The 25,589-nt window shown below is 39.0% G+C and overlaps 1 protein-coding gene across 2 annotated transcripts; it reads right to left on the bottom strand.

Moving 5' to 3' along the window:
- Nucleotide 1: 1 nt before the first annotated feature.
- iqce (IQ motif containing E) lies at nt 2–22,308 on the bottom strand. 2 transcript variants are annotated; one of them, XM_041784443.1, is made up of 21 exons: nt 21,922–22,308; nt 19,862–19,903; nt 19,702–19,747; nt 19,475–19,624; nt 17,201–17,302; nt 16,379–16,449; nt 14,089–14,202; nt 13,955–14,005; nt 13,798–13,868; nt 13,638–13,710; nt 13,322–13,362; nt 12,867–13,018; nt 11,394–11,449; nt 11,048–11,277; nt 10,718–10,840; nt 8,370–8,649; nt 8,168–8,254; nt 6,347–6,474; nt 6,146–6,237; nt 4,035–4,133; nt 2–959 (listed from the first exon to the last, which is right to left on the bottom strand). In XM_041784443.1, the coding sequence occupies exons 1-21, from the start codon at nt 21,991–21,993 to the stop codon at nt 835–837; spliced, it is 2,205 nt and encodes a 734-aa protein (XP_041640377.1). In that variant the 5' UTR covers nt 21,994–22,308; the 3' UTR covers nt 2–834. The 2 variants fall into 2 exon arrangements, with proteins under 2 accessions (XP_041640377.1, XP_041640378.1); XM_041784444.1 differs by having other exon boundaries at nt 10,718–10,825.
- Nucleotides 22,309–25,589: the final 3,281 nt, after the last annotated feature.

The raw sequence follows: 25,589 nt of genomic DNA, 5'->3' as shown, positions 1-25,589 counted from the left end.
AATCAAAGTCACACACATCATGTGGGGAAACCTTCACTCGTCCCTTTCCTTTCTTGCCCTTCCATTATCATGTCTGTTTATTTGCATTAGACATACCCCCCACGTATCCTCCACCATACTGACTGTGTGTTCTGTATTGCAGCAGACTGATCTATAATTTATTCACAGTTTGACTCAATAGTGCATCAGTAGAGAATCAGCCCTCGATCATAGCTCAGAATCAGCCATAATTTATTAAGCAAACATGATGGATTAGTGATATGACTGCTACGTATTTCAAACCAGGCGTGTCAAAATCTCACTCATAGTCATCTCAAGGCTGTAAAATTCAGAGCAGTTTGCGGTGAGTTTGCTCTTTAGGAGAAGTATATGCATTGCGGTTATCTGAATATCTGTGCAAAAGGCACTTTGGCAAAGTAAAACATATTTTAAGAACGCACATAATTTATGGAAAAGGGCTACTTGGTTTAAATTATAATTCATGAAAATAACAGCTTTGAATAAAGTTATTCCCAAATTATGGATGAGAGATAACTGAAGGAATGCCAAGCGGTCTTGAATCAGATTTTTAAGATGGGCTCTCCCCAGTGTTATTTGCATGTGATGAAACTGCTTTAGTGTAATCAAAGTGAGGTGTTTCTATCCCGCTTAACTTCCACTCTTCATGTCTGAAATGTGAATTAAATCCTGTTAAAAGCTACCAAGAAATGTTGTGTGTTAAATGTTTATCCTGACTAACATGGAAACATCCTAGCTGTCATATGCAGGTTCAATAAGAACCCAATTTATTATGATCCAGTACAAACCCACTCCTTAACTCATAACCTAGAGGGTCTACGAGAGCAGGACTTCTCTTCTCCTCATAGGCCGAGACGGAGACACGATGATGTCATCTGAGTCATCAGAATCACCTGCAGTGGCTCCACCAGACTCAGTGGTGCAATGAAGTTCGGTTTGATCTGCAGAAGATAGAAAAGAAGAGGCATGTTTAAAAAAATGTTTTCTTGTATATCCAACCTTTATTCAACGTGTTTTTTAACACTCAGACCAGACACATTCATTATGAGGAAGCACAGGGGCCCCTGTTCCAAAGCAGAGTTTCCAGCTATCAGAGTAGCTACAGGTTTTCAGTGTTATGAATATGGTAGATCACTATGATAACTTGTGCTGAATGTCTAGCCTGCACTGGAGCCGCTTGTGTTTAAAATATTATTGAGGACAGAGGGATTAACATAGACAGATGAGCAGATAGGTGGGTGGGTGAGTCAACTGGTCAGTCGGTTGGTAGGTAGGTAGATAAGTGGGAAGGTGCTTTATTGATCTAAAAGAAAATCCAAGTTTCAGCTGTTCTGTTTACACACATAGCAAAGGAAAGAAATAAACCATAAGACTGCAATGTGCAAAAATATAACAATAGAGCAAAACCAGGCATTAGGTAAAAAGAACACTGCACATTTTGGTCTCATGAGACCAAAGAACTTTATTCCACTTGAGCATGGAGTCTACCACATGCCTTTTGAAGAACTGTAGTAGAGATTTAATCTGAGTTTTCCTCAACAGTGGTTTTCTCTTTGCCACTTTCCCATAAAGCTTTCACTGGTGAAGAACCCAGCCAACAGTTGTTGTACTCAGAGTCTCCCATCTCAGCTGCTGGAGCCTGTAACTCCTTCAGAGTAGTCATAGGGGTCTTGGCCTCCCTCACTAGTCTCCTTCCCTCAGTTTGTGAGGACATCCTGATGTAGGAAGATTTACACAGGCCATATTTCTTCCATTTCTTAATGATTAAACTGACCTATAGGGGATGTTCAGTGCCTTGGAAATTTGTTTGTATCCATCCCTGACTTATACTTTTCAATAACATTTTCCCAAAGTTGCTTGGAGTGTTCTTTTGTTTTCATGGTGTAATGGTAGCCAGGAATACTAATTAACCAGTGACTGGATCTTCCAGACACAAGTGTCTCTATACTACAATCACTTGAGACACAATGTCTGCACTCTGGTGATCCCCATTTCACTAATTGTGAGACTGCTAGCTCCAATTGGCTGAACCTCTGTTGAATCAGGTCGGTCACTTTAAAGAGGGGGAATATTCAAAGAGGGGGTATTATACTTTTCCGTTTTTTTTAAAACATAAATATAAAGTCACAATGTTGGGTGTCTATACTCCACGTATGCAAATTTTCAAACCGCTAGATAAACGTATGCAGCAGTAATCTTGGAATTAGCGTGTAAACTGATGAAAACGGTTCGTTGAAAATCTCTCTGAGATTCTCCCGAGACAAGATTTCGATGGAGTAAACTGATGAGGTCATCGCAGTAGGCTCTCCTGACTATCGTGGTTCGTCCGTGCTGCCAGTAAAGTGGAACAGACCGCCCCCACAAGGCCTTTCAGCCATTTAGCCATATAGCAACACAGTAATTTAACACTTCCCAAACAGATACGTCCTGCTCTATCCTTCGCTGCTGCTGGTTTTCTTCCCCCTCTCTCTCTCCAAACTATCAGCGTCAGACTCCGGGTCTAACACGTACAGACGTGTATCAAAATTCACAAGTACAGTTTACAAGTACTAGCATAACAACATTAGCCACATTGGAGGGGGCGGGCACAAAACATTGAGTCCTGCTGCCGGCCAGCCTCCGGAAAATCGGCCAGTCGGAGGAAAGCAGGTCCGTGGAGCGGGGGGTGTTAAAGAGACAGCAGCGAAAACTAAGCATTTCAGATGGAGGTTAAAATAAGGGTTTTTCAGGATACCAGTGTGAGAAACATGAGGATTTTTTTGAGCTGTATACCATGTAATGCTACTACGTGGGTATCAGAGAGATGGTGTAAAGCCTTGAAAAAGGCATAATACCCCCACTTTAAGCACTTATTTTACCTTGCATATTTTTGTTTAATTGACATTATCATGTAGAAATCCGTTTTTACTTTGACATTGAAGAGGTTTTTTTGGTCAAAAAAGCCAAATTATACTGGTCATTATTAATTTATAAAATCAATAAAATGGTTAAATATCCAAGAGGGTGAAGATCTTTAGAGGCAATGTTTTATTAATGCTTACAGTTACCTCTGAGAGACCAACCAAAGCACAGAAGCCTTGTACTTTTAATATGTGAAAGATAAAAAAAATCAAGCATTTTTTCTGCTTACAGATGTGTTTTCATGTGCATACATCTATGAGCCATTTACCACTCTGTATAGCCAGAGCTACAGCTGAAATATCAAAATATTATCTCAGACATACCACATGTGTGAGAAAATGCTTAGCAATTAGAATTACTCTATTCAGATGTATTGTTCACAAATGCTGATCAACTGTTATTATAAGCACTTTTTGCACATTACAGTCATCAGTTTTTTTCCTGCCATCTGAGGTTAAAGATAAAAACTCATGGAAGGCCATGACCACTTTTGTAGTGGAGGGGGCAAAATCTGCTAACGCACAAGCCTGAGAACTGCAAAAGCAAAGCTCCACTGTCAAAAGTAGGGCTGCATTGTTTTAAGCTCTAAGCAGACAAAACAAAAAGCTTAGAAAAATAATCTATTTGCAGAATATGCGAATGCTTAACATTTGGGTTTATGTTGTGTACACCTCCGTAAAAGAGATGAGATGGTCCTTTATTGATCCCCAGAGGGGAAATCGAATGATGTTGCAGCACTTGTAGCCTGTCTACCTTTTCCTTTGTTTTCCACATTTCAAATGAGCGAAAAAACATATTCCATCACCATTTACACCCAGCTTGATATGATGTACCTTGGCACTCTGTAATGCAGCAGTCATGCTGTAGTGCATCATATTTTGCCTTTTCAGACAAACAAATCGGGCAGGATTGTGAAAGATCCTCTAAAGTTGGCACAAGTAGCCCGACATGCTACACAGCATGATGTATTTTCACATTTTCTATACTTAATCCAGCATTAGAAGGCTTGCATTTATTCAAATGTTTTCCTTCCTCTAGCGATTAAAGAAAAATTTAAAAAAAAAAAAAAAAAAGGAATAGACTGACCAAAGGGCTTCTGTGCTACTCTCTCTTACCTGTTATGGGTGTCTTCCTGGAGGAGTCAGTGCTGAAGACAAGCAAAGGGTCCTCTGTGTCACCCTGCTTCTCATCACCTTTAGAGAGCGATGCATCACCTTGGCAGCAACACAACAAATTTAGTCATCATCTATTATGTCAGAGTTATGAAACACCCTCTATATTATATATCTAGATGATGCAGTTAAAATAATCTTGACATTTCATATTTTAATTCAAGTTTTCTGACTCTACACTACACTTAAAAACACTATATCGTGTAAAAGATGCACATTTTCAACCAAAATTACAACAAAAACATTTCTTTCTTGCAAAACCCTTTAAGACAAAAAAGATGAAGAAAGCAAACTCAAAATTCTGCAGTCTGAGACGTCTCAGTGAACCCAGTGTACATCAAATGCAGGGTCAGTCTTGTAAGCATTCTAGAAAAATAACGCTGACACTGCTGATCCACTCCATGCACCAACTGCTGTCAACTTATTAGAAAGTCAGGAAGATAGAGGGGAGAGCTGAGGGGAACGTGTTGGAGCCTAATAGGGTTGTTTCGGTGAAGCAGAAGTTGAGAACAGAGCTCCTGACCAGCAGAAACTTCAGATCTTCAGGGGTCATGTGAGGTGAGGAGTGACATTATTGGTCCAAAGGGCTGCTGAGTGTCCTCATCAGTCTCTGAGACGACACTGTCACAAGCTCTGCCTGCTGCAGAGCAGACGGGCATCCAGGAATTAGATCGGTGTGCCAGCATCATCCATCAGTGCTCATAAAGGCGTCAGGGAGGACATGATGAGTGATTTGGTCGTTGAAAGCAGGGCGATGCCAACGTATTGTAAATCCAACAAACATCAAGCCTGGACCTTGTTAGACTGGCACAATAAGTCACTTAGCCAACAACCCCTCTAGTCTAAAAAAATCCTACTATCATTAACCCTGGAGCCCTGTAAAAATCTGTTTGTTGTTTACATCCATGTCTGCCAGACTCTTAAAACATAAATAATGATTTTTAAAGTTTGGCAAAATGCATTATCATGTTTTTTTTTCTTTTTGCAAAATTTAAGCGAGTAATATAAAAGAAGAAGGGCACTCAATTAGAGACGCATAATCAAATGAGATATTAAACCTAGATAAACAAGAGTAAAACTGTCATTAACCTTGAAGAACTACATTTTCAACATGGTTTGAGTCTAAGTGTAAAATTTGGAGAACAACCTGAAGACATCTCCACATAAATCGGCAATGCTCCCCCTTTGGAAATGTTTTAAAATCTCCTTAAATCACAGCCTACAATTTCTCCTAAATATCCGCCAAATGACTCATAACTTGTCACTGAGTCATTTTGTGTTTGCCTTTGAACTGTGATTTTGCATCCATTTTTAAAGGAACCCTTAAGTCCCATGAAAGGTGCCACATAAATCAAAGCTTTAATTATTATGTCAGTATATCATTGCAATTGTTATTTGACATTTTAATAAAACCGTCTGATAAAAAAACAGCAAAATAAGTTGGATTTTTTTAGTAAGCATGTTGAATATGAACATAATATATCCCCAGTAGGATGGGATCATTACATGAAGTTGTTCATACATAATCTAAATTTCAAATAACAAAGCTCCAAGTGCTTATTGCTGTGAAAGCAACACACGTTTACAAAGTGGGTTGCATCCAACAGCTTTAAGGTAACTTGTGCATCCAATATATGTCTGTTTTTTGCACTGCTTTTGTTTGTTAACGAGGCATTAAAAGCAAGAATAAGGCTATTTGTATTCCAGGTCTTTACAGCATAAAAATGCAAAAGAACTACGGAGTGTGAATACTTAAGCATAGCACTGCACAGCCATAAATGCTAATGAATGTTTCCATTAAACATTAGCCCTTTAAACCCAAAGAAAGAGTTGAGGCAAAACCATAAAAATGCTTGAGCTTACAATATTAAATGCTTTTAAAATAAATGGGCAGCTAGTGTATATAGGATTTCGTAGGGGTAAGAACTGGGTTAAAGAAAGTGGTTTTTGAATGTCTTTGTAGAGAAAACACAATATGGTTAGTCAAACTGTTTCTTTTGTAACTTGGTTCTGGTCTCCTTACATATTAATGACAACAATCCTGTGAACCTCACCTGCTCTGCTTGGTTTATGTGCTGACCGAGCTCTTCTCGGTACCAGCCGTGGTAGATCATTACCCATCAGGGGAGGCACAGAGAATCCAGAGCTAAACCACAAACACAGAAATACAGACCAAATACGTGATGCTGTAAATGGACTGCATGTTTGACAGGATTTGGTCTTTTTAAACATTTTTCTGCAGAAACATGAGTCACCTTTCTGTTGCAAACTTGTGGCGCACCAGGTGTCCCCTGAATGCTGACTGTATTAATGTTAAGGCAACTGCATCAGGCTCTCCTTCTGTGTAGGATTTAACATCACCGCAGCTTAGTGCTTCTTCAGCCTAAAAAGAGAAGAAGGGAGAAAGAGAGCAAAGGATGAAGAAGAGGAATACAACAGTTAAGGCGATGTTGGATGACTGACACAAAAACATAGGAAAAGCCAGATGCAGATGGTGATTCCAGTGGAGTGAGAGAAATCGCTCCTTAGAGCCACCTAGTGGTATTAACTGATCAGCAATTTTTGTTAATTTCTGCACAGCAATAATGCTTAACGTCAGTTTGTTTAAGAATTACTTTTTAAACACATCTTTTTTTTCTTAAAGCTTCTTGACAATGCGATGCAGCTTTCCATGACATAGCATGCATAGGCTGTATCTACCAATTAAATCATACATTTGTTTTTATAAAAATCCTGGCACTGTGGCATAGAAGCTTTAGCGATAGATGATGTGATTGGCACTGTGGATATGAGTAGGTTATCTGGTAAAGGCTTAAGGCAATAGAGTCCCAAAATACCAAGACATCTTTCCAACTGGGTGTATGGGTGCTTATGATACTTGGACTACTTAAAGCAGTGGTTCCAAACCTTTTTATCCCTTGAGCCCCCTTACTTGTATTGTAGAGCAGCTGAGGGCCTCCTAGGACCCACACAGACAAAAGATTGTAAATAGCTGTCAAAAATTCACATTACATTTCAGAGTTTTTATTGATCAAATCCAAACAAAATAGCCCAGTGCAAAAGTCTTCATACGTAGAGACCTATGCATGAACTATCCAAAAATGTTTTAAAATGATTTTAGTTAGTATGAGTGCACCTAATGTGACAACCTCAAAGCAGACAGAGCCTCACGCCCCCCCCCAGAAATCCCTGGCATCCCCCAAAGGGGGTCCTAGACCCCAGGTTGGAAACCAACGACTTAAAGATTAACTAAGCCCCAGCATTTCAGCTGAAGTGCATCAACCTGCTGCCTCTGCAGATTTGACTATTAGCACTTATGTCATCAATATCCGATGTAAATTTACCACGAACTACTTGAGCATGAAATGATGGTATATGTTTCTGTAAAGGACATTAATTTGTATGACACTGACCTAATTTAAGAAAAGCATGGCTCATTTGCAACCTCTTGGTCAAGAAATACACTACCCACAATTCTAGAGTGTCACAGAGACATGTCTGATTGGTGGAGCCCACTTTTACCTGCAGATTTCAGCTAGAAGCTGCTACCACTGAAATTATTATCAACAGAAAAAAATCAATTGCAATGGCTTGGCTTTCTAGTTACTATGTATATTTGGGGCAACTGTGGCTCAGTAAATAGAGCTTGAAATTTAAGCAAGTCTGGAGTAAAAGTACCTGCACAAATATTAATCATATGTCAATACATTTGGCTGACTTAATGAAGCTAACATGGTACCAAATGGAGAGCTGGATCTTCTTGCTGAACTAAGCCAAATGATCCAGATCTCTAAAAGAGCTGATAATCCCATCCCTCATCAATATAAAGCACCACACTCACTTCCTTTTCTTCACATTTAAACTAAAAAAAGATGAGGGGAAAACTGAAAGTTTCAGGGAAAGGCGTTGAATATTACGGGTGCTGTGTGAACAGCGAGGTTCAGCACGATGCAAAGTGATATCTGACGCTTGCATGACGTTAGTACATGCTGTGATGTGTAGCAGGAGTCTTGCTGATTTAAAAATACACAAAGAGTGACTAAGAATGTAAGGAAGTGTTTGTGTGTGGGCGAAACCTTTTTCTGGGCATCTTTCAGCAGGTTCTTGAGCTGTGCCTCTCTGAAGAGGTGGCTTCTTATCGCTGATTGCAACATCACAATGTCCTGAAGACAGAAGTAGAGAGATGCAGATATAAAGGGTAATGTATTAGTCCTTACATTTTTATATAATGTTCCTCTCACACATATTTTTTCTACATGCTTGTGCTGTGTTACTCACCCTTCTCCTGTGCTCCTTCCAGTTCGCCTGGATGACCAGCGCTGCTTTCTGTCTCTTCTCTTCCTCTACAGCCGATTCTTCTTCTTCTTGACCCTCTGTCTCTTCTTTACCTCTGGTGTTCCTATCCTCTTCAGCCACCAGACCTGAATCAGCCTGACTGCCATCTTTATCTTTATTGTTTTCTGGTGATGTGGCAGAGAGAGACAAGAGCTCAGCTTCTGCAGCTTTATTTCTTTCCTCAAGGGTTTGGATCCTCTCCCACAACTGTTTCAGCTCTTCTCTGGGAAACACAAAAACAGAAATCAAAACATGAAGCAACAAAACAAAATTAGCAGCCAAAGTGTTTCAACATTTAGCTAGCCTAAGCTGTCTTTACTAATGGCTTTTGTATTGAGTTTCTGAATAAAAAAACAAGATACTTGTGCCCTATAAAGAAGATCAGCGCTCAGTGAAGAAATCCCTAATCCATTACTATTTGCCTCCACAAGTCAACCATGCAGACCCATGGGTAGTAAGAAACCTGCATTTCACCAGGGTTGTCAAGTGGGAACCCTCCTTCATCAGTGTTTTGTCCAGTTAGTCCCACAACACCTCCAGAGGGCTAAACAGTGATCTCCAGCGTCCCAGAGCCACCCCCCTCCATGCCAGCTCTCACCACCCACCATGCCAGCATGGAGACATCAGTTTAATATACATTTATTTACAGAGTTTCACAGATTTGCTCCCTTTTTCACAAACATGGATCAGATTAGATTTTTTCACATCTTGTGGGTTTGCTTCAGCAACAAAACCTTTTCTAGGCTAATAACCTTCAGCCTTGTTGACCAGATTGATCCAATTAAACAAATTGCATTTGCATGCATTTATTTGCAGAGTAATTGTAAAGACAACCCCTTAAATATAGCAGCTTTGTTATTTATTGTGAATAATCCAAATACATGTTCTTAGCCAAGGCTCACTTTGTATGATCTTCACAATCACACAAATTTGAGGAAAACTACTCCTGACAATCATAGCTATCTATTTTCTTCATGGTAAATTCTTTCTATCCCCTGCCTTCTTGACAATTGTATCCCAATCTGCTTAATTGTTGCCTGTACCTCAGAAAAAACATGACTTAAAGGTCAGATCAGGAAGGGAAGCATATGCAAGTTCAGCACTTAGCCAGGTCAACCTTGGTCCTGTACTGCTCTGCTCTGTCGTCCTGATGGCTATCATCCAGGCCTGCGCCAGACCCATACCCCATCTCTCCAGGTATCTTCCCAGCTGCCCCCTCCACAACACATGTGGTCAACCCCTGGCACTTGGACCAGTCCACCGGGTCCTGGGCACCCAGTATACGGTGAGCTGGATCAGGCTTGAGAGTGCCTGTAAAAGCGCAGCTGGCATTCCCGTATCAGGCAGCTGACCCTTCCCATCTTTGCCCTCCTGAGCATGGCTGCATTAGACACACAATCTTACCAATGATACCCAATGATCTGCCAAAGGAAAGTTGTCACAAAGGAGTCCAGTCAGCACCTCTGGCCATCAGTCAACATCCAGGCCACACAAGAGTATATTTGGACCGGAGAACCAAGGTACGAAAGACTGACTTCCATCCATATGCTCAGATAACAGAAAGGCCACACTGTCTTGCTCAGAGAACCCATCGCCCCATGCACAAGTCTAAATTTATCTCAGCCTCATCAGCCGGGCTCTACAACTTCCACATTCCCACCACTGACAGGCACAGATACAATGACCGCATCCAAGACATCCCCAAATGCCTGGATCTTTGTTTTGGCCAGGGAAACATACATTCCTAACGCTTCAGCCTCCTCACTCAGCAAGTTAAGAGCCCCCACAGGAACATCTACAGTCTCCACATGGATCACAGCATCATCAGTAGGGACATCCACAGTTTGCTGCCCCTGCTACCCTAATACCTGCTCCATTATCCAGTCCATTTATACCTGGCTCTGAATCACACACAAATCTTTTTACAGTGTGATGATCTCTCCTAATTTTTCGTGAAATATCCAGTGTTTTCATACCTTGATACTGCACTATTTCACACTTTTCTTCTGCAAAAAGATATTTCTTTTCCACATATTGAATAAAGCCGGTTACTTGCTAGATAATGTGAAACAACCTCCTTAAGAGGTTTCCCTTTCATTAGGCTCACCTGGCAAAGTAATTACTAAACCTGTCTGAGATTCATTTCAGTGGTGGAGACTGACAGGAGAAGCAGCACAATTAAAAGCTAACTGAAAAAATAAAATGATTGTTTAATTGGAATCGTATTTGCATAATAATTTATAACACAGTGTGAAATAAGACAAGACTGACACATCAGAACTTTGACATACTTTTGCTGCTGTCTTTCTTTGTCCCGTTCCTTGGTCTCTTCATCTTTCCATCGATCAGTTTCTTTCTCCAGTTCTTCTCTTTCTGTCCTCAGCCCTTTTAACTCATCACTGAAAACAAAAACGCTAGAGCAATTTCAGCTACTTTATGGCACCAGCCTCTCATTTCAATCAAAGCTATGGCTCCATGTAGAGTCTTGTACATCATTTTCTTGTTTTCCCTCACAGAAGTGTACATATCATGAATTTAAAGAATATATAATGGCTGGAATCATGCATAAGCACATAAGTGTAAATCTAAAGGAGACCTTTAAGAGTTTGCTTCTCACTTACTCTTTATTTGACAGTTTCTCTTCAAGATCCGCCCTCTCCTTCTCCAATTGGCTGAGGCGTTCTCTCAGATAAGAAACCTCCTCCCATTCCTCAGTCATTATTCCCACGGAAACCACTGCCTCTGTTGCTATGGTAAACCCCAGAATCTCCTCCGGCGTGGCCTGCACCTCCTGATCCAATCGGCTGTGGCTCTTGGGAGACTGGGGGTGTCTTTTGCTGTCCTCCAGCCTCTGATTGGAGGAGAGAGGAGTCAGTCTGTGATGGAGCTTCAGTCCATGTTAAAACATCATTTAACACACGTGACTGCTCACATTCACACCAACAACTAGACACAGTTAAAGCTCACCTTCTCGACTTCCAACAGACGCCTCAGCAGTCTCTGTTTACTCCACTCTCTGTAACCTGGGACAGAAACAACCACAAATACATGCACACACAAACACAAATGATTTGCATGAGCAATACAGCATAGATGGAATACAAACAATGTGTTTCTTCAGTAGAACATCCAAATTTTGAATTTTGAAAACCATTCCATTCAAATTTTGCCTTGGAAAGACTGGTATTAATTGCTACATGCGCTTACATTTCTACACACATTTGTATATTCATTTATGCACCGCGTATATTTATCTACATTGAGCCATTAACATCTTGAGACATTACCTACACTGTGTATTTTTCTTTTACTGGAACATGTATGTTTTCTAATAAAATGCAAAGTGTCCTTTTTTGTGACTTTTTTCAATCATTTTTCACAGCTGTAATCTCTTGATGTAGTTTGTGCTTCTTGTGGTCAAAGGCCCTATGTGAAAAAAGTAATTGCCCCCTAAACCTGATAACTGTTGTGCAGTAACAACTGCAAGCATTTGTAATTAATAGCAATGAATCTTTCACATCACGATGGAAATTTTTCCCCACTCTTCTTTGCAGAAATGTTTTAATTCAGCCACATTGGAGGGTTTTCTAGCATGAATGGCCTTTTTAAGGTCTCTTTCTTATTGTTGAATCATAAATACTGACCTTAACTGAGTCAAGTTAAGGGCCTGCAGATCTTTAGATGTTGTTATGGGTTCTTTTGTGACCTCCTGGATGGGTCGTCAATGCCCTTTGGAGTAATTTTGGTAGGTCAGCCTCTCCTGGGAAGCTTTATATCTGTACTCAGTTTCCTCCATTTGTGGCTAATGGCTCTCACTGTGGTTTACTGGAGTCCCAAAGCCTTAGAAATGGCTTTGTAACCCTTTCAGACTGATAGACGTCACTGACTTTGTTTCTCATCTGTTCTTGAATTTCTTGATTGTGGCATAATGTGTTGTTTTTGAGATCTTGTAGTCTACTTCAGTTTGTCAGACAGGTTCTAATTAAGAGATTTCCTGATTCAACAGATCTGGCAGCAATTAAGTCTGGCTGAGGTTAGTGAAATAGAGCTCAGCTTTCCAAAAAATGTGGTAAATCACAGCTAATGCATGATTTAAAGGGGGGGGGGTGCTTTTCACATAGTACCAGGTAGGTTAAGATCATTTTTCTCAAAATAAATAAAATCATCCTTTAAAAACTACATTCTTTACTTATTGGGTTGTCTTTAAAAAATGTGAAACATCTAAGTGCACCAAATATGCAAAAAATTAGAAACCAGGAAGAGGGGGAAATACTTTTCACAGCACTGTAACCACCAGGCTAGCCATAGCTATGCTTTTAATTATGAATAATGACTTTCGAATATGCACTGTACTCCTTCTGTAACATTACCAACAGCAGGGGAGGGAATCATAAACCAACAAAGTTTGAGTGACTGTGGTTTTCTTGCGCAAGTAAAGACCTTTGACTCCTCCTGCAGGACTGTCAGTGTTGAGCTCCTCTCGGAGTGCTGAGTTCTCCTGCTGCAGCTGCTTCAGGTCCTCGGACAGACGGTGAACCGTGGAGCTCAAAGCTCTCTGCTGCCTCTGAGAACATTTACTCTCTGCTCGGTTACTGTGGAAAGAAAGAGAGGGGCAGTAAGGATTTGAGGAGAAAATAAATGCGAAGACAACAATTACAATCCTTTCTTAAAGCCTGGTAAAAAGTTACAGAAACAGCAAGAAAATCCTTGAAAAGTTTATTAAGGGTCACTGTATGTTGCTTGGGATTTCATTAAAACTCCTGTATTCTCTATATCTGGACTTTGTTTCATTATACTGGGAGAAGCTCTTAGTGGGATTGAAAAGTGTTGCTCAGTCTTAGACAAAAAGCCTTCTTAATAAAGAAAGAGGTCAGAATAGATCAGTGGATGCAGACCTTTTCTCTGCAGCTTCGAGAAGAATCCTCAGCCTTTTGATCTAAAAAACACAGAACATAAACTTTACAAGTAAGGTGATAGTTCTTTTTTTGTAGCTGAGATCACACTCAGTATCCGAAGATAAAGTGACAATAACACGGTTTGTAATAGGAAGACAGAGCTGTTGAGGAAAACCTCCAAATATCTATCAACAACTTGATTTTCCGAGAAGTTCCTAATTCTCATGCATCAACAAAAAACATTTACTTGCAGTAACCTTCAAGAAAAAATAATAGCACAATTAAGAAAGTCTGCATCCTGAGGCAAACACGTTACCTCTTCAAAGTAAGTTTCTACTGTGATCTTCAGCTCCTCCAGGTTGGTGGTCCTCAGATCACTCTGCAGTTTACTGGAAAAAGCACATAAGCTGATCATTAGACTGAAAAACACATAAGAAAGAAAAAATGATTATTAAAAAGACATGAAGCTGTCTTACCTCAGGGCATTTTCTTTCTCTCGACACTGCTGCTCCAGCTTCAGGATTCTCTGTTTGAGACCGTTGACAACCTTGGAGCATAGAAAATTAAAATCCACTCAATAGTTCAAGCCAAAAGCTTCTCTACTAAATTTATCAACAGTCTGGATACACTCACCACACTCCCCTCTTTTTTCTTATCCACAAAACTGCGAGTATAGTCAGGCCCCTGTTAAGATAAAGAAAGATTTTTAAAGATTCTGTCATTTAAATAATCTTCTGACATCAAACTGAGCAACTCGGAGATCATACTTTAGTGGGATCCAACAGTTCTTCTATCTGTTTCTCTCTTTTAGCGTTATCCTCTTCCAAGCGGCGTAGTTTGGCTTTCATTTGCTGGTTGTCTGACTTCTGTGCATGGAGACTCTGCAGAGAGAAGCACAAGTGATTTCTCACACATCAGCTGTGGCTTGCATGAGCTCTGCAAAACTTCAAACTTAGTTTAAACTACAGTTCTTACTTATGCCAGAGTTTACGCTCTACTGACATTTAAAGTGTTACACGAGCTGAAACAGCTTTTTTGTGGGCTTAAGCTGTGACTAAAATCTCACACCTACCTCCTAGTAGGTGAAAAGTCCTCTGTAAAATATGGCTGTCTTTGTGATGATTTTACAAGGTGGCATAACTGGGAGAATGCTGAGGAGCAGAGGGCTTTATCTGCTGTTTGGTGTCAGCAGTGTGTTCTCCACTACACTTTTGTTTTGCACAAGCAGACATATCCTCAGCAATAATGTACCACTAAAATGTCTCTAGCTACTGACAATTTCAACACTCACTCTCACTCTTGTTATTCTATACTGGCTCTTGTTTTTGGCTGTAGGCTTTAGCCATCATCTGATCAAAATACATTGTTATATTTTGCACACACCTTTGGTATTTTCTGAGAATTAAAGTCAGTTGGCCAAAGTTATTTTCAGCAGTTAGCCTGTTTAGAGACACGAGAGGCAGCAGTGTAAATAATTCTGCATTAAACATACTTTTTATTTATTGATAAAATGAAGTGAAAATCTGCAACATAGTTTTGGCTGGTTTGGACGTTAACCTCTACTTCTCCACATAAACCTGATGTTTCTATGATGCAACCAAACAATGACACAACTTCAGTCACAACTTAACAAGTTCAATGTAGGATTGGATTGCAGTGTGGACTTTACACCTTAAAGGGCACATATTTTACCCTTTTAAGACAAGTTTATATTTGTCTCAGAGGTCCTCAAAACATGCCTGTGAAGTCTGTTGCTGGAAAAAACACTCCACTATTGGATTCTTGTATGTCTAAAAAAAACCTCTGTTTCAGCCCTTCTCAGAATGGGCTGTTTCTGTGTCTGTAGCTTTAAATGTTACTGAGCTGTCTGACTCCGCCCCTCTCAGGAAATGGATGTGGCTTAATGGATGTGGCTCTCCTGAGAGGGCCAACCCAACATGGGGGCGGTGCTAACTCCCAACATGACACCATGAGGGGAAAATCTGAAAACGGCTTGTTTCAGCACACATTTTCTCAAAGGTGGAGAAAGAGGGGTCGGATTTTTCTGATTCTTGGGGGGATTGTGGACAGGCCAGGGGAACATATTTTTTTAGAAAAGCCTGATAAAATAATTTTTGCATTACGTGAACTTTAAGATATAACTTTGACATAGCTGGAGCAACAGGCTGCAGTGCAGAGGAATTAAAGTAATTCGTATGCATATTAATAGTGCATACGAAAATTCTTAGTGGGCCTGGCCATAAAAAAAAGTGGCAACATTGACTTAAAATATCCATACTCTTACTCTGTGTGTTTCAAATTGTGAAATCTTCATTATTTGATGATCAGTGTATCAAAAGATAAAAAATAAGGGTCTTCAGTCATGTGTTTTCCCAAGAGAGAGCACTGTCTGAATTACATAATTAGGTTGGCAACTTTTAAAAATTGGGTGGAACTTGGATGAAGCAAAGGTTTCCCACCTGCAGGCTTAGGTCCTGTAGGCCAGCCCCCATCATCACCACTAATTTCTACAAATGTTGCCAATGTATTTGTGCAATCTGGACAGTGTGCAGGAGTTTGCATACAATACTGAATGTTTAGGACTTCTATTTTTTGAATCGATTGTGTCACTAACATTTAACTTTTCACTATGAATGCTCCAAAATTAAATCAAATAAATGCAATAATAATTTCCCATTTGAACTAAACATTTCAGACAAATTATCTTGTGGTCAATTAGCACATCACCGTTAGTTGTTCTTACTGCAAACAATCTTTCAACTGAGCATTAGTCCTGTCAGATTTTTTTTAAATCAACATGAACTACATTGATATAAACAGTATTGTGGTAACCTATTTCTAGATTGTTTTGAAATGTCTTAAAAACTCAATGTATTGTCCACTCATAATTGTCAGAGAGCTAAGACTAAATTATATCACACTGTTTCAACCTTTTCCTTCATCTAACAAGAGAATAAATTCTGAGTCAGATACAGGATGACTTAAAGAGACTGATTTATATTTAGTACATTGCTCAAGGCCTTTAGAAAACTCTTATGTATTTCATTAACTCTTTACCTTCTTAAGTCGAATAATCTCATCATACATGTCCTCCTTCTCTCTGTAGTCACCTGTATGGTTAGAGAAGCCTGAAACATAAAGAAATAAATGGGATGATGGCACACGCTGGTAGTCAAACAGAGTCTGCTCCATTTTTTACATCATAGTTCTGAATCAGCTGAAGGTGGTGCAGTCAAACTGTCATGTTTATTATCCAGGCTGTTCCCTGATAATCAGTATGTTTATTACATGCACTTCAGTTATGCCATATTGGAGAAAGATCTTGTTTACATGTTGGATTTCTATCCACAAACACATGACACAGGACTGCAAAACTGCTGCTGGCTGTTTTTTCTTTCCTTGTAGATCCCTCACCTTTCAGCTCATTGACGCAGCACAGGGTGTGTTAGTCCTGACTCATTAGCAGCATTAGTTCTCTGCATCAATAATGTACAGAACAGCTCGCATTGTTTGGTCTCTAAGCTTTGTAGTAAGCTTGTTTCAGTCATCTCCAGTGGCAGTAAATCTGTTCTAATACTGCTTCTACAGATTCTTGTCAACCCCACCTCTGCTCTTTTCATAGACACTGAATACTTTGTCATTTCTATGTACTCAATACTTAAATCACGCACAGTAATAATAGAGCAAAAGCAACAAGATTAAACTGTAAATATGCTAAATAATATTACAGATCACCAGGCAAAAAGCCAGGAGTGTGCATCCAATTTTCATAATCTGATTATGGCTTTTAACCGATAAAGCACACCAGATAATGTTGTCTACATGACTAATGGAGAAATCAGGTAGTCCTGACTCCCTTTAACTGACATGCTCTCTTACCATTGGACCCAGAGTTTAGATGTTTGTGTTTTCTCGTGCTGATGGTCTGTTTGAGAAGCTCTGGTGTAACTTCAAACTCTGACCTCAGAGTCTGGGATACATCTGAAGACAGAGACACAGATGGAAAGAGGATTAAGATATTTCAACAAAAAAAGAAATTAATCCTTCATCTGACTACTTCATTGAAACATTTATGGATACAATTATGGTTTAAACTCTCATTCAAGCTCAATCAACGCATTTCCTCTGGATAGTGAGAGACCTAATTACAAGCATGCACAATGCTGTACAGAACAGACATAATGAAGTAATGACTTTTCTTTAAATTAATTGTTTTTCTGTTCTATAATAAATTACATAGCTCGTGAAAAGAAGGTTTAGTGTTTCCTAAAGCATCACTTATCTTCATTAAAACACAAAAAGATATTAAGTTCACTGTTATTAACAAAGACGAACAGAAAATATTCCAATGATAAATATATATAATATAATATAATAAATATAAATAATATCAGACATAAAATCCCCAATATGATGTTTTTAAAATATGTCTTTTTTCCACAAACAGTATTTCTGTATAGTCCCAAATAGGGGAGAGAGAATGTGGGGAATGACATAATGGAAAAAGCTACAATTCGGATCTGACCCCAAGCCTGTAGCTTTAAATACAACAGCTTTTGTACACGAGGGACGCAAGTTCACTAGGCCACCAGTGCCCCTTTTTGTTAGGGAATACAGACCTGGAGAGTATTGTTATTTACTTGATTCTTTATTTGTCCTGACCCTGACCAAAAGAATAAATCACATCTTCTAACAGAAGTGCAAAAGACTTTTCAGAGACAATGCATCAAACAAACAGCATATAGAAAACACAACTGATGCATTTGAGAAGAGGCAGAATGAAGCAGAAAGCTCATGCTGTCCTGTCTCTTACTATGACAAAAGTTCCCTAAAAGTTTCCTAGTGGCAGGCAGCTGTTGTGAAAATGTAAAACATAAATAAGTCAACTCTGTGGTCTTTACTTTACTAAGGCTGTTTTAATCAATAAAGGTAGACTTCAAAGAAACACAGAAACCCCCTCTGTATAAAGTAGGACAGGTGAGCCAAATGAACGACATCCTCAAAAGAGATAATAACTGGTGCTGCACGATTTCATAATAACGTGCAACTACAATCATACTCGACAACATTGCATTTTGTGAAATAATACATCAATGGTATGCCCCACATTTTAGTGATCTATCCGGTGAATGATTAACAGGACTTGTATGCTCTTGCAAATTTATTACACTTTAAAAAAGGCTTTTGTATTTGCACAGTGACACTCAACTCCTGCTGCTTGACTTCAAGTACTAAGGATCAATATGAAATTCTAATGGGGAAAGGAAACTGAAAGTGGCGTTGCAAACTCTATTTGTGCCACTAGATATCCCAGGGAATCACAAAGAATGTCCATCCATCGATTTTCTATACCACTTATCCTGTTGAGGGGGGTTGTGGTGGGCTGAAGCCTATCCCAGCTGTCACTGGGTGAGAGGCAGGGTACACCCTGGACTGGTGGCCAGTTAATTGCAAGGCTGACATATAGAGACAGACAACCAGGGACACTCACATTCACATTCACACCTACAGCCAATTTAGAGTCACCAATTAACTAATGAGCATGTTTTTGGTGGTGGGAGGAAGCCGGAGTAACCAGAGAGAATCAATGCATGCACATGGAGAACATGCAAACTCTGCACAGAAAGGCCCTGACCGAGAAGCAAACCAGGGATCTTGCTGTCAGACAACCTTGCTAACTCCTGTGCCACCGTGCAGCCCACCACAAAGAGTGTTCCACTCTACTTTGCCTCTGACTGGCTAACCCTGATATTTTTACCCAACTAACCAACCAAGGCGTGCATCAGAAGGGAGTGAAAAGTAGGTATACTCTTTCGACACCAAACAATAACGGGTATCCTCTGTATACTTGCCACTATTCAGAACACATGAGTTTAAGTTAGGTGTACATAATAAACTAGAACCTGAATCTATTTTCTTAACATGAAATAAAAATATATCAGATTGTTAAGTTTAACTGTTTTTACACCCTCAGATGAGTTATTGTTCCAACACTTGCAGAGCAGCTTTCTTTCCCTGATTAGAAGACCTGCAAGGTCAACAGACCCGTTATCAGCTGAACATGGTTTCTCTCTCTCCTCCCATCTGTAGCCACTTTTCCCTCCATCCCTCCTGAGGAGGAGCTTCAGCTGTGTTTGCACTCTTCCTACCTACCGTGGCCGTTGCTGAGGGATGCGAGGTGGGCTGAAACGCTCTCCCCAGGTGTGTCACCCCTGGTGTCTCCCAGGGAGGCCCTTGGCAGCCTCCAGGCTGCCACGGCTGCTCTCCTGGTGTTCAAATTCAGACTGGAGAGGTATGGAGACCCTGAACAGATACATACTGTAAACGAAAGCAAGTGTTGCACATGAAGCACTGTCTGCAAACAGTTAAGCAGGTCTTACTTGGAGAAGGAGGAGGCTTGCCAGCTGATCTCTTCATCTTTGTTTTCTGATAGTAAACATACAAAAAGCAGAACTTTTATCAAACTAATCCTGTGAAGCAAAACAGTAAAATTTAAGAGTTTTTTTAATGTTTTTTTGAGATGTTTTTTTATTTGGCTACCTTTTCAGAAATATCAGCAGAGAAAGAGAAGCTTTCATCAACCTGGGGGTGAAAGAGTTTGTCAGTGAGATTGAGGGATCATATTCAATGTTAAAAACAAGAATTCATCTTTAATAGATGCACATTTGTGACAAATGATTAGCCTGTATTTCACTTGTGTCACATTTACCCTCAAGAATCAGTAGCTTCAAATCTCAGTGATGGATCCCTGATAAGAATCACTTTATAAAGAGACTCAAAGCTTAAAAGAATAAACACAGTGACATTCCAGGAAAATATTTTTTTGCTTTTCAAATGTTTGTTTTTGAGTCAAGACCAGAAAAAAGTTAGAGTAAATTGTCAATTAATTGGCTAAGATCAGATTATGCATATTGAAGAACGCAGGAGTGGAAGTACAAATACTCAGATTATAAATACAGAGTTGTGTGATTTACATCAGAAAGTTATATGTCCATATGTTCATTTCAAGACTTTTTTTTTACTTTAATTTTGATGATTATGGCTTACAGCTCATGAAAATTAAAAATCCACCATCTCAAAATATTAAAGAAAAGTATAATGTGCAAAGGTTCCCAAGCCTCCATTTTCTGATTCTGCTTCAGTGCACACAACTGCATTCATGGGGAAGACTGCTGACTTGACAAATGTCCAGAAGACAATCATCAAAGCTCTCCACAAACAGGGTAAGCCACATAAGGTCACTGGTGAAAGAGCAGGCTGTCCTCAGAGGCTGTATCAAAGCATACTCATGGAAAGTTGACTGGAAGGGAAAAGTGTGATAAGAAAAGGAGCACAAGCAACAGGGGCGAGCTCAGCCTTCAGAGGTCAAACAAAGCAGATTCAAGAACTAAGGAGAGCTTCACAAAGAGCTGCTTGAGGCTGGAGTCAGTGGATCAAGAGCCACCACACATATATGAGTCCAGGAAATGGGCTACAAGTGCTGTGTCAACATCATAAGCTTCCCACCTGGACTAAGGAAAAAAGAAGAACTGGACCTTTGCTCAGTGGTCCAAAGTCTTGTTTTCAGGTGAAGGTAAACTTTGAGTTTTATTTGGAATTCAAGGTCCCAGAGTCTGAAGGAAGATCTGAAAGGCATATAATCCAAGGTGCTTGAGGTCCACTATTTTCAGTTTCCACAGTCTGATGGTTTGAGGTGTCATGCCATCTGCTGCTGTTGGCCCACTGTGCTTTATTAAGTCTGCTGGGAAGCTTTATGGAGATATAGATTTCCTTGTCCAGCAGGACTTGGCACCCGTCCACAGTGAAGCCAAAACTACCAGAAACTGGTTTGCTGATATCCCTGTGTTTGACTGGTCAGCCAACTGGTCTGACCTAAACCCCATAGAGAAAGTCTGGGGAAATGTCAAGAAGAAGATGAAAAACTCCAGACTCAACAGCACACACAAGCCGAAGGCTGCTATAAGAGCAACGGACTTCATAACACCCCAGCAGTGCCACAGAGTGATTGGCATTTTGCTGTAAGCCATAATTATCAAGATTAGAACAAAAAAAGTCTTGAAAATTTTCACTTTGTATGAGATGAATCTACAATATATGAAGGTTTCACTTTATGGACTTCTTTCATGATATTCAAAAATTTTGAAATGCTCCTTTATCCAGCACATAACATTAAAAACAGTATAAACTAGGTTTAAATGTGCACAAAAGCGTCTTATAAGTAAATCAGCTCTGCAGTGTTTTTGCATGAACGCGCAAACGTTACCGCGTGCACTTATTTAAACTTGTAATATAAAAACTCTCTTACAAAGACAGATAACAGAGCGATCAAAATGCTTTGATATTAACCCAAAGTAAGGCTTAATAAGCAGACTTTAGTAGCCGTCTTCAGTCAACGGTGTCACACAGTTCTAGTGTTGGGAACAACTGCTGTGAATCACTGCATTGACAGCTGTTTATGGTTTCAAGCTCAATATGGGGAAGAGAGTATGAGAAATGACAGTACAGGCTCTTGAGAAGTATTAACAACTTTAAAGGGGCAAATATTAAGACTTCAGGGCAAAAGTCAATGGAATATTTGACATGAGAAATGGCAGACTCACCAGCTCCTCACAGTCTTCATCCGTTTCAACATCACTCCCCCCTTGAGACATCTTCGCGTTTGCACCGAACATAGCTCGTTAGCTGACGTTACGTTAAAACACCAAACTTGACTTTTACCGTGAGTAATCTTAACATTTTCTCCCTGACAAAAAGTACACTACAGGTACACCCTCTCGATTGTAGCCTAGAAGTAAAACGTGGGACAACAAAAGAGACGTTAGCCTTGCAACAACTCGCGTTTTCGTCCCCGACACTGCGGATTTTCCAACCAACGAGCCGTTAATGCGTTAAAACGCACAGCAGGCTGTAGCTTACAGGTGTCCGTGAAAATGTTTTTGTGTTTCGAAGCAGAGGTCACTGTTTTCACATCACTGTTGCAGATAGAGTCGTCTAGCAACCAGGCAGCTGTTACTGAGCTGTGTTATGCTAACGGCAAAAAGTGAGGAATATGCCGGATGCTAGTTCAAAATACTTTCAAAATAAAAGACAAAACCGAATGAATGACATCCAAGTGCGGCTTTTGTATGTTTATCACCAAGCTTGATGAGAAACTCATAATTCTTCTAAATTTCTTAACACATTTAAACAGTAAAAATTGAATTTGACAGAAAATGAAGCGGTCTACCAAGGCGTGTTCTCATCGCAAAATTTATTTTGAAAAATCAAACCGGTTGTTAATTTCTTGCTTTCTCGCCTTCACAGATCTAGTACCTAAACCCAACCAGAGGCAGCGTTCTAATATTTTTCCATCCTTCCTTGTATCTGACTAATTTCCTCACGCTTCCCATTGGTTTCGGGCAGCTAAAGGGAGGGGTTTAAAATGTTTCCTCCAATAAAATTCAAGTAAGAGTCGAGGAAAAGGAAAGATAAAGGAGTTTATCCTCCTGCAAATCTAAGTGGGACCGTGTTGTACAGTACATAATATACAGAGAACATTTATGAAAGTTAGAATCTTTATATTTTTCTTTTTGAAAACACTTCAAGTCTGCATTTTTAATTGTAAATTCTAAACCAACAGAAAACACCATTAAGTGGGATTTAAACTTTCATCTTGCAATTTTCCCGTGTTTTGCATTTTTACCACAAAGGATGAATGTTTAAATACCCGAGCAGCCACAACATTGGGACATCTGCATCTAATGCAATTCAATATATTTATGCCATGGATTATCTTCCTTTTTTTAAATGAGATTCAACACTTCATTTTTTGCTAATACTGGTGCTGATATTAAAAATGAATTATATGGACAAAAGTATTCGGAGGCCTGACCATTACACCAACAGAGACTGTCATGACATTGTATTTAAATGCATGTACTTTAACAGAAGAAACAGAAGATTTGTAAAAGTATGATTTATGGCAAAACTTTTTTATGAGGCGCATTTGATTTGGCAGGTGATTATAATGTTATGGCTCACTGATGAATGACCTGGAACATACCATACATGTAATGCAGAATCTTATATGATATATTCTACAAGTTATAAGATTTGCTGGTTTTAACAGCAGCATCATGTCACTCAACATATTTACTTTTGAATAATTCCACAGTTTGAACTTTTATCTTAATGAGATACTTGGTATTAGTATTCACGTACTAAAACATTATTTAGTTAGTATTTTTGTTGACCTAAAGAAAGCATTCGACACCATAGATCATACTATTCTACTAAAAAACTTAGCAAATATGGCATCAGAGGGGTGGCACTCCAATGGATTGCAAGTTACTTAGAAAACAGAAAACAGTTTGTTCAGATAAATGCAACAAGATCAGAAGCATACAGTTTAAATTGTGGGGTGCCACAGGGGTCAGTCCTTGGACCCAGACTCTTTATTTTGTATGTTAACGATATTGTAAATGTTTCCAAACTGCTGAAGTGTATTCTGTTTGATACTACTTTTCTTTACTCTCATAATAATTTAACTCAGGTGTTAGAGATGGTTAAAAAAGAGCTAAAAAAAAATGAAACAATGGTTTGATGTCAATAAATTATCTATGAATCTAGATAACATACTATATGATTTTCAGTAACAGAGAGATAAGCATAAACAATTCAATTTACCTGGAGGGTACTGAACTTCATAGAGTGAAGGAAACAACATTTTTAGGTGTTATGATTGATGAAAAGCTGAACTGGAAATCACATATAGACTACTTTAAAGGGAAAATATCTAAAACAATTGCTCTGTTACACAAAGTAAATGATTCATTAGATAAAAAGCATTGTACCTTTTATATAATTCAATAATTTTTCCATATCTGACCTACTGTGTTGAAGTTTGGGGTAGTGCGTGTAAAACATTTATTCAGTCTATTTATATTTTACAAAAAAGAGCTATAAGAATCGTCAGTGGAAGTCAATAAAGGGATCCATCAAAGCCATTATTTATTCAGTTAAAACTGTTAAAATTTCACGAATTAGTTGATTACAGTATCCTGCAAATTATGTACAAAGCTCATAAGAAATTATTGCCATCCAACATTCAGCAAAGCTTTGAAAAAAGAGAAAGTCGCTATTATCTAAAAAGATCAGAGATCTTTAAAAAACTGAGATTTAGAACCAAATTGATGGAACGTTGTGTTTCTGTGAAAGGAACCAGTTTATGGAATAATCTCAACAGAGAAACTAAAGAGTCTAAGTCAATAATTCTGTTTAAAAGAAATATTAAAGCTAGTTTGATGAGAAAGTATGAACAAAAAAGGTAAAGTGTGTTAGGGCCATGGTGCCATAATATTGATTTTTGACTGAAATTCTTACTTATGAACTGGTACCAGGATATAAGCTGCTGTTTTGGCCTGCAGCTTGTTTGTTTCATTTTGATTTCTTACTATGCATGTATATGATTTGTTGATTAATGTTTTGTGAAAACGGGGCAGATATTATAAGACTGTTCTTCATTCTGCTCCTTTTCATTCAAAGTGGAAGATTTTTATGCTGGATATGAATTTATTGTTTGTTTGTTTGTTTGTTTGATTTATTGAATGAAATACATACATAAATACTTGCAGAAACTGGCCAAAAGATGAGTATAATTACTCAAAGAAAACTCCATTTCTATGCAGAAAAGACAGAGTTATGTAAACTCAGATATGAGATAGTTGGCAAGTGAATCATCTGAACTATCTCCACCAGGGGACAGATAAGTTTTTCATTTCAGGATACATTTGTGCATATGCATCATGGGAAAACAAATAAAAGTGAGATGTAAATATACTTGAACTTTCTCCTTTCTAATGTCAACTTTTATCCCTTTCTTGTGTTGTTGTTCACACTCTCTTCTTCCCTCTGTCTCAGCAGAGAACACAAAGGCCTCATGTAACTGTATCATATTCTCCTCCACACTGACACTGTTTATACAGGTGCTGGACCCCCAGAGCTGCAGCACCAGGAACACAGCATACTTTTCTTCAGGGCAAACAAACTGGCAAAGATTTCATCAAATACATAGAGACTGTCTTTCGTTTTCTTAAAATGTCTTAAATTGATTCAACATTTTAACAGCAGAAATGAACACAAATTGTTCGGCGTCATCTTTTAAAAATAGTGTTGTGTCAGATTTCATCACATATTGAATTCATATGAAAGTTTGTTTCTATGGAGGACACTTTGAGAGACAATAGTAAATAACAGTTGAGGAGTTAGTTGAGTTTATTGACATTAACTA

The sequence above is a fragment of the Cheilinus undulatus genome, linkage group 4, assembly GCF_018320785.1.
Source record: "Cheilinus undulatus linkage group 4, ASM1832078v1, whole genome shotgun sequence".
NCBI lineage: Eukaryota > Metazoa > Chordata > Actinopteri > Labriformes > Labridae > Cheilinus > Cheilinus undulatus.
The sequence above is the reverse complement of the archived record's forward strand: the minus strand, read 5'-3'. Positions and strand labels throughout refer to the sequence as shown.

Coding starts and splice junctions, on each gene's coding strand:
- iqce (XM_041784443.1), bottom strand. CDS start 21,993: ATGTTCGGTGCAAACGCGAAGATGTCTCAAGGGGGGAGTGATGTTGAA. Junction 17,303..19,474: donor ATCCCTCAGCAACGGCCACG/GTAGGTAGGAAG, acceptor CTCTGTCTTCAG/ATGTATCCCAGACTCTGAGG. Junction 13,363..13,637: donor TAGAAACTTACTTTGAAGAG/GTAACGTGTTTG, acceptor TGTGTTTTTTAG/ATCAAAAGGCTGAGGATTCT.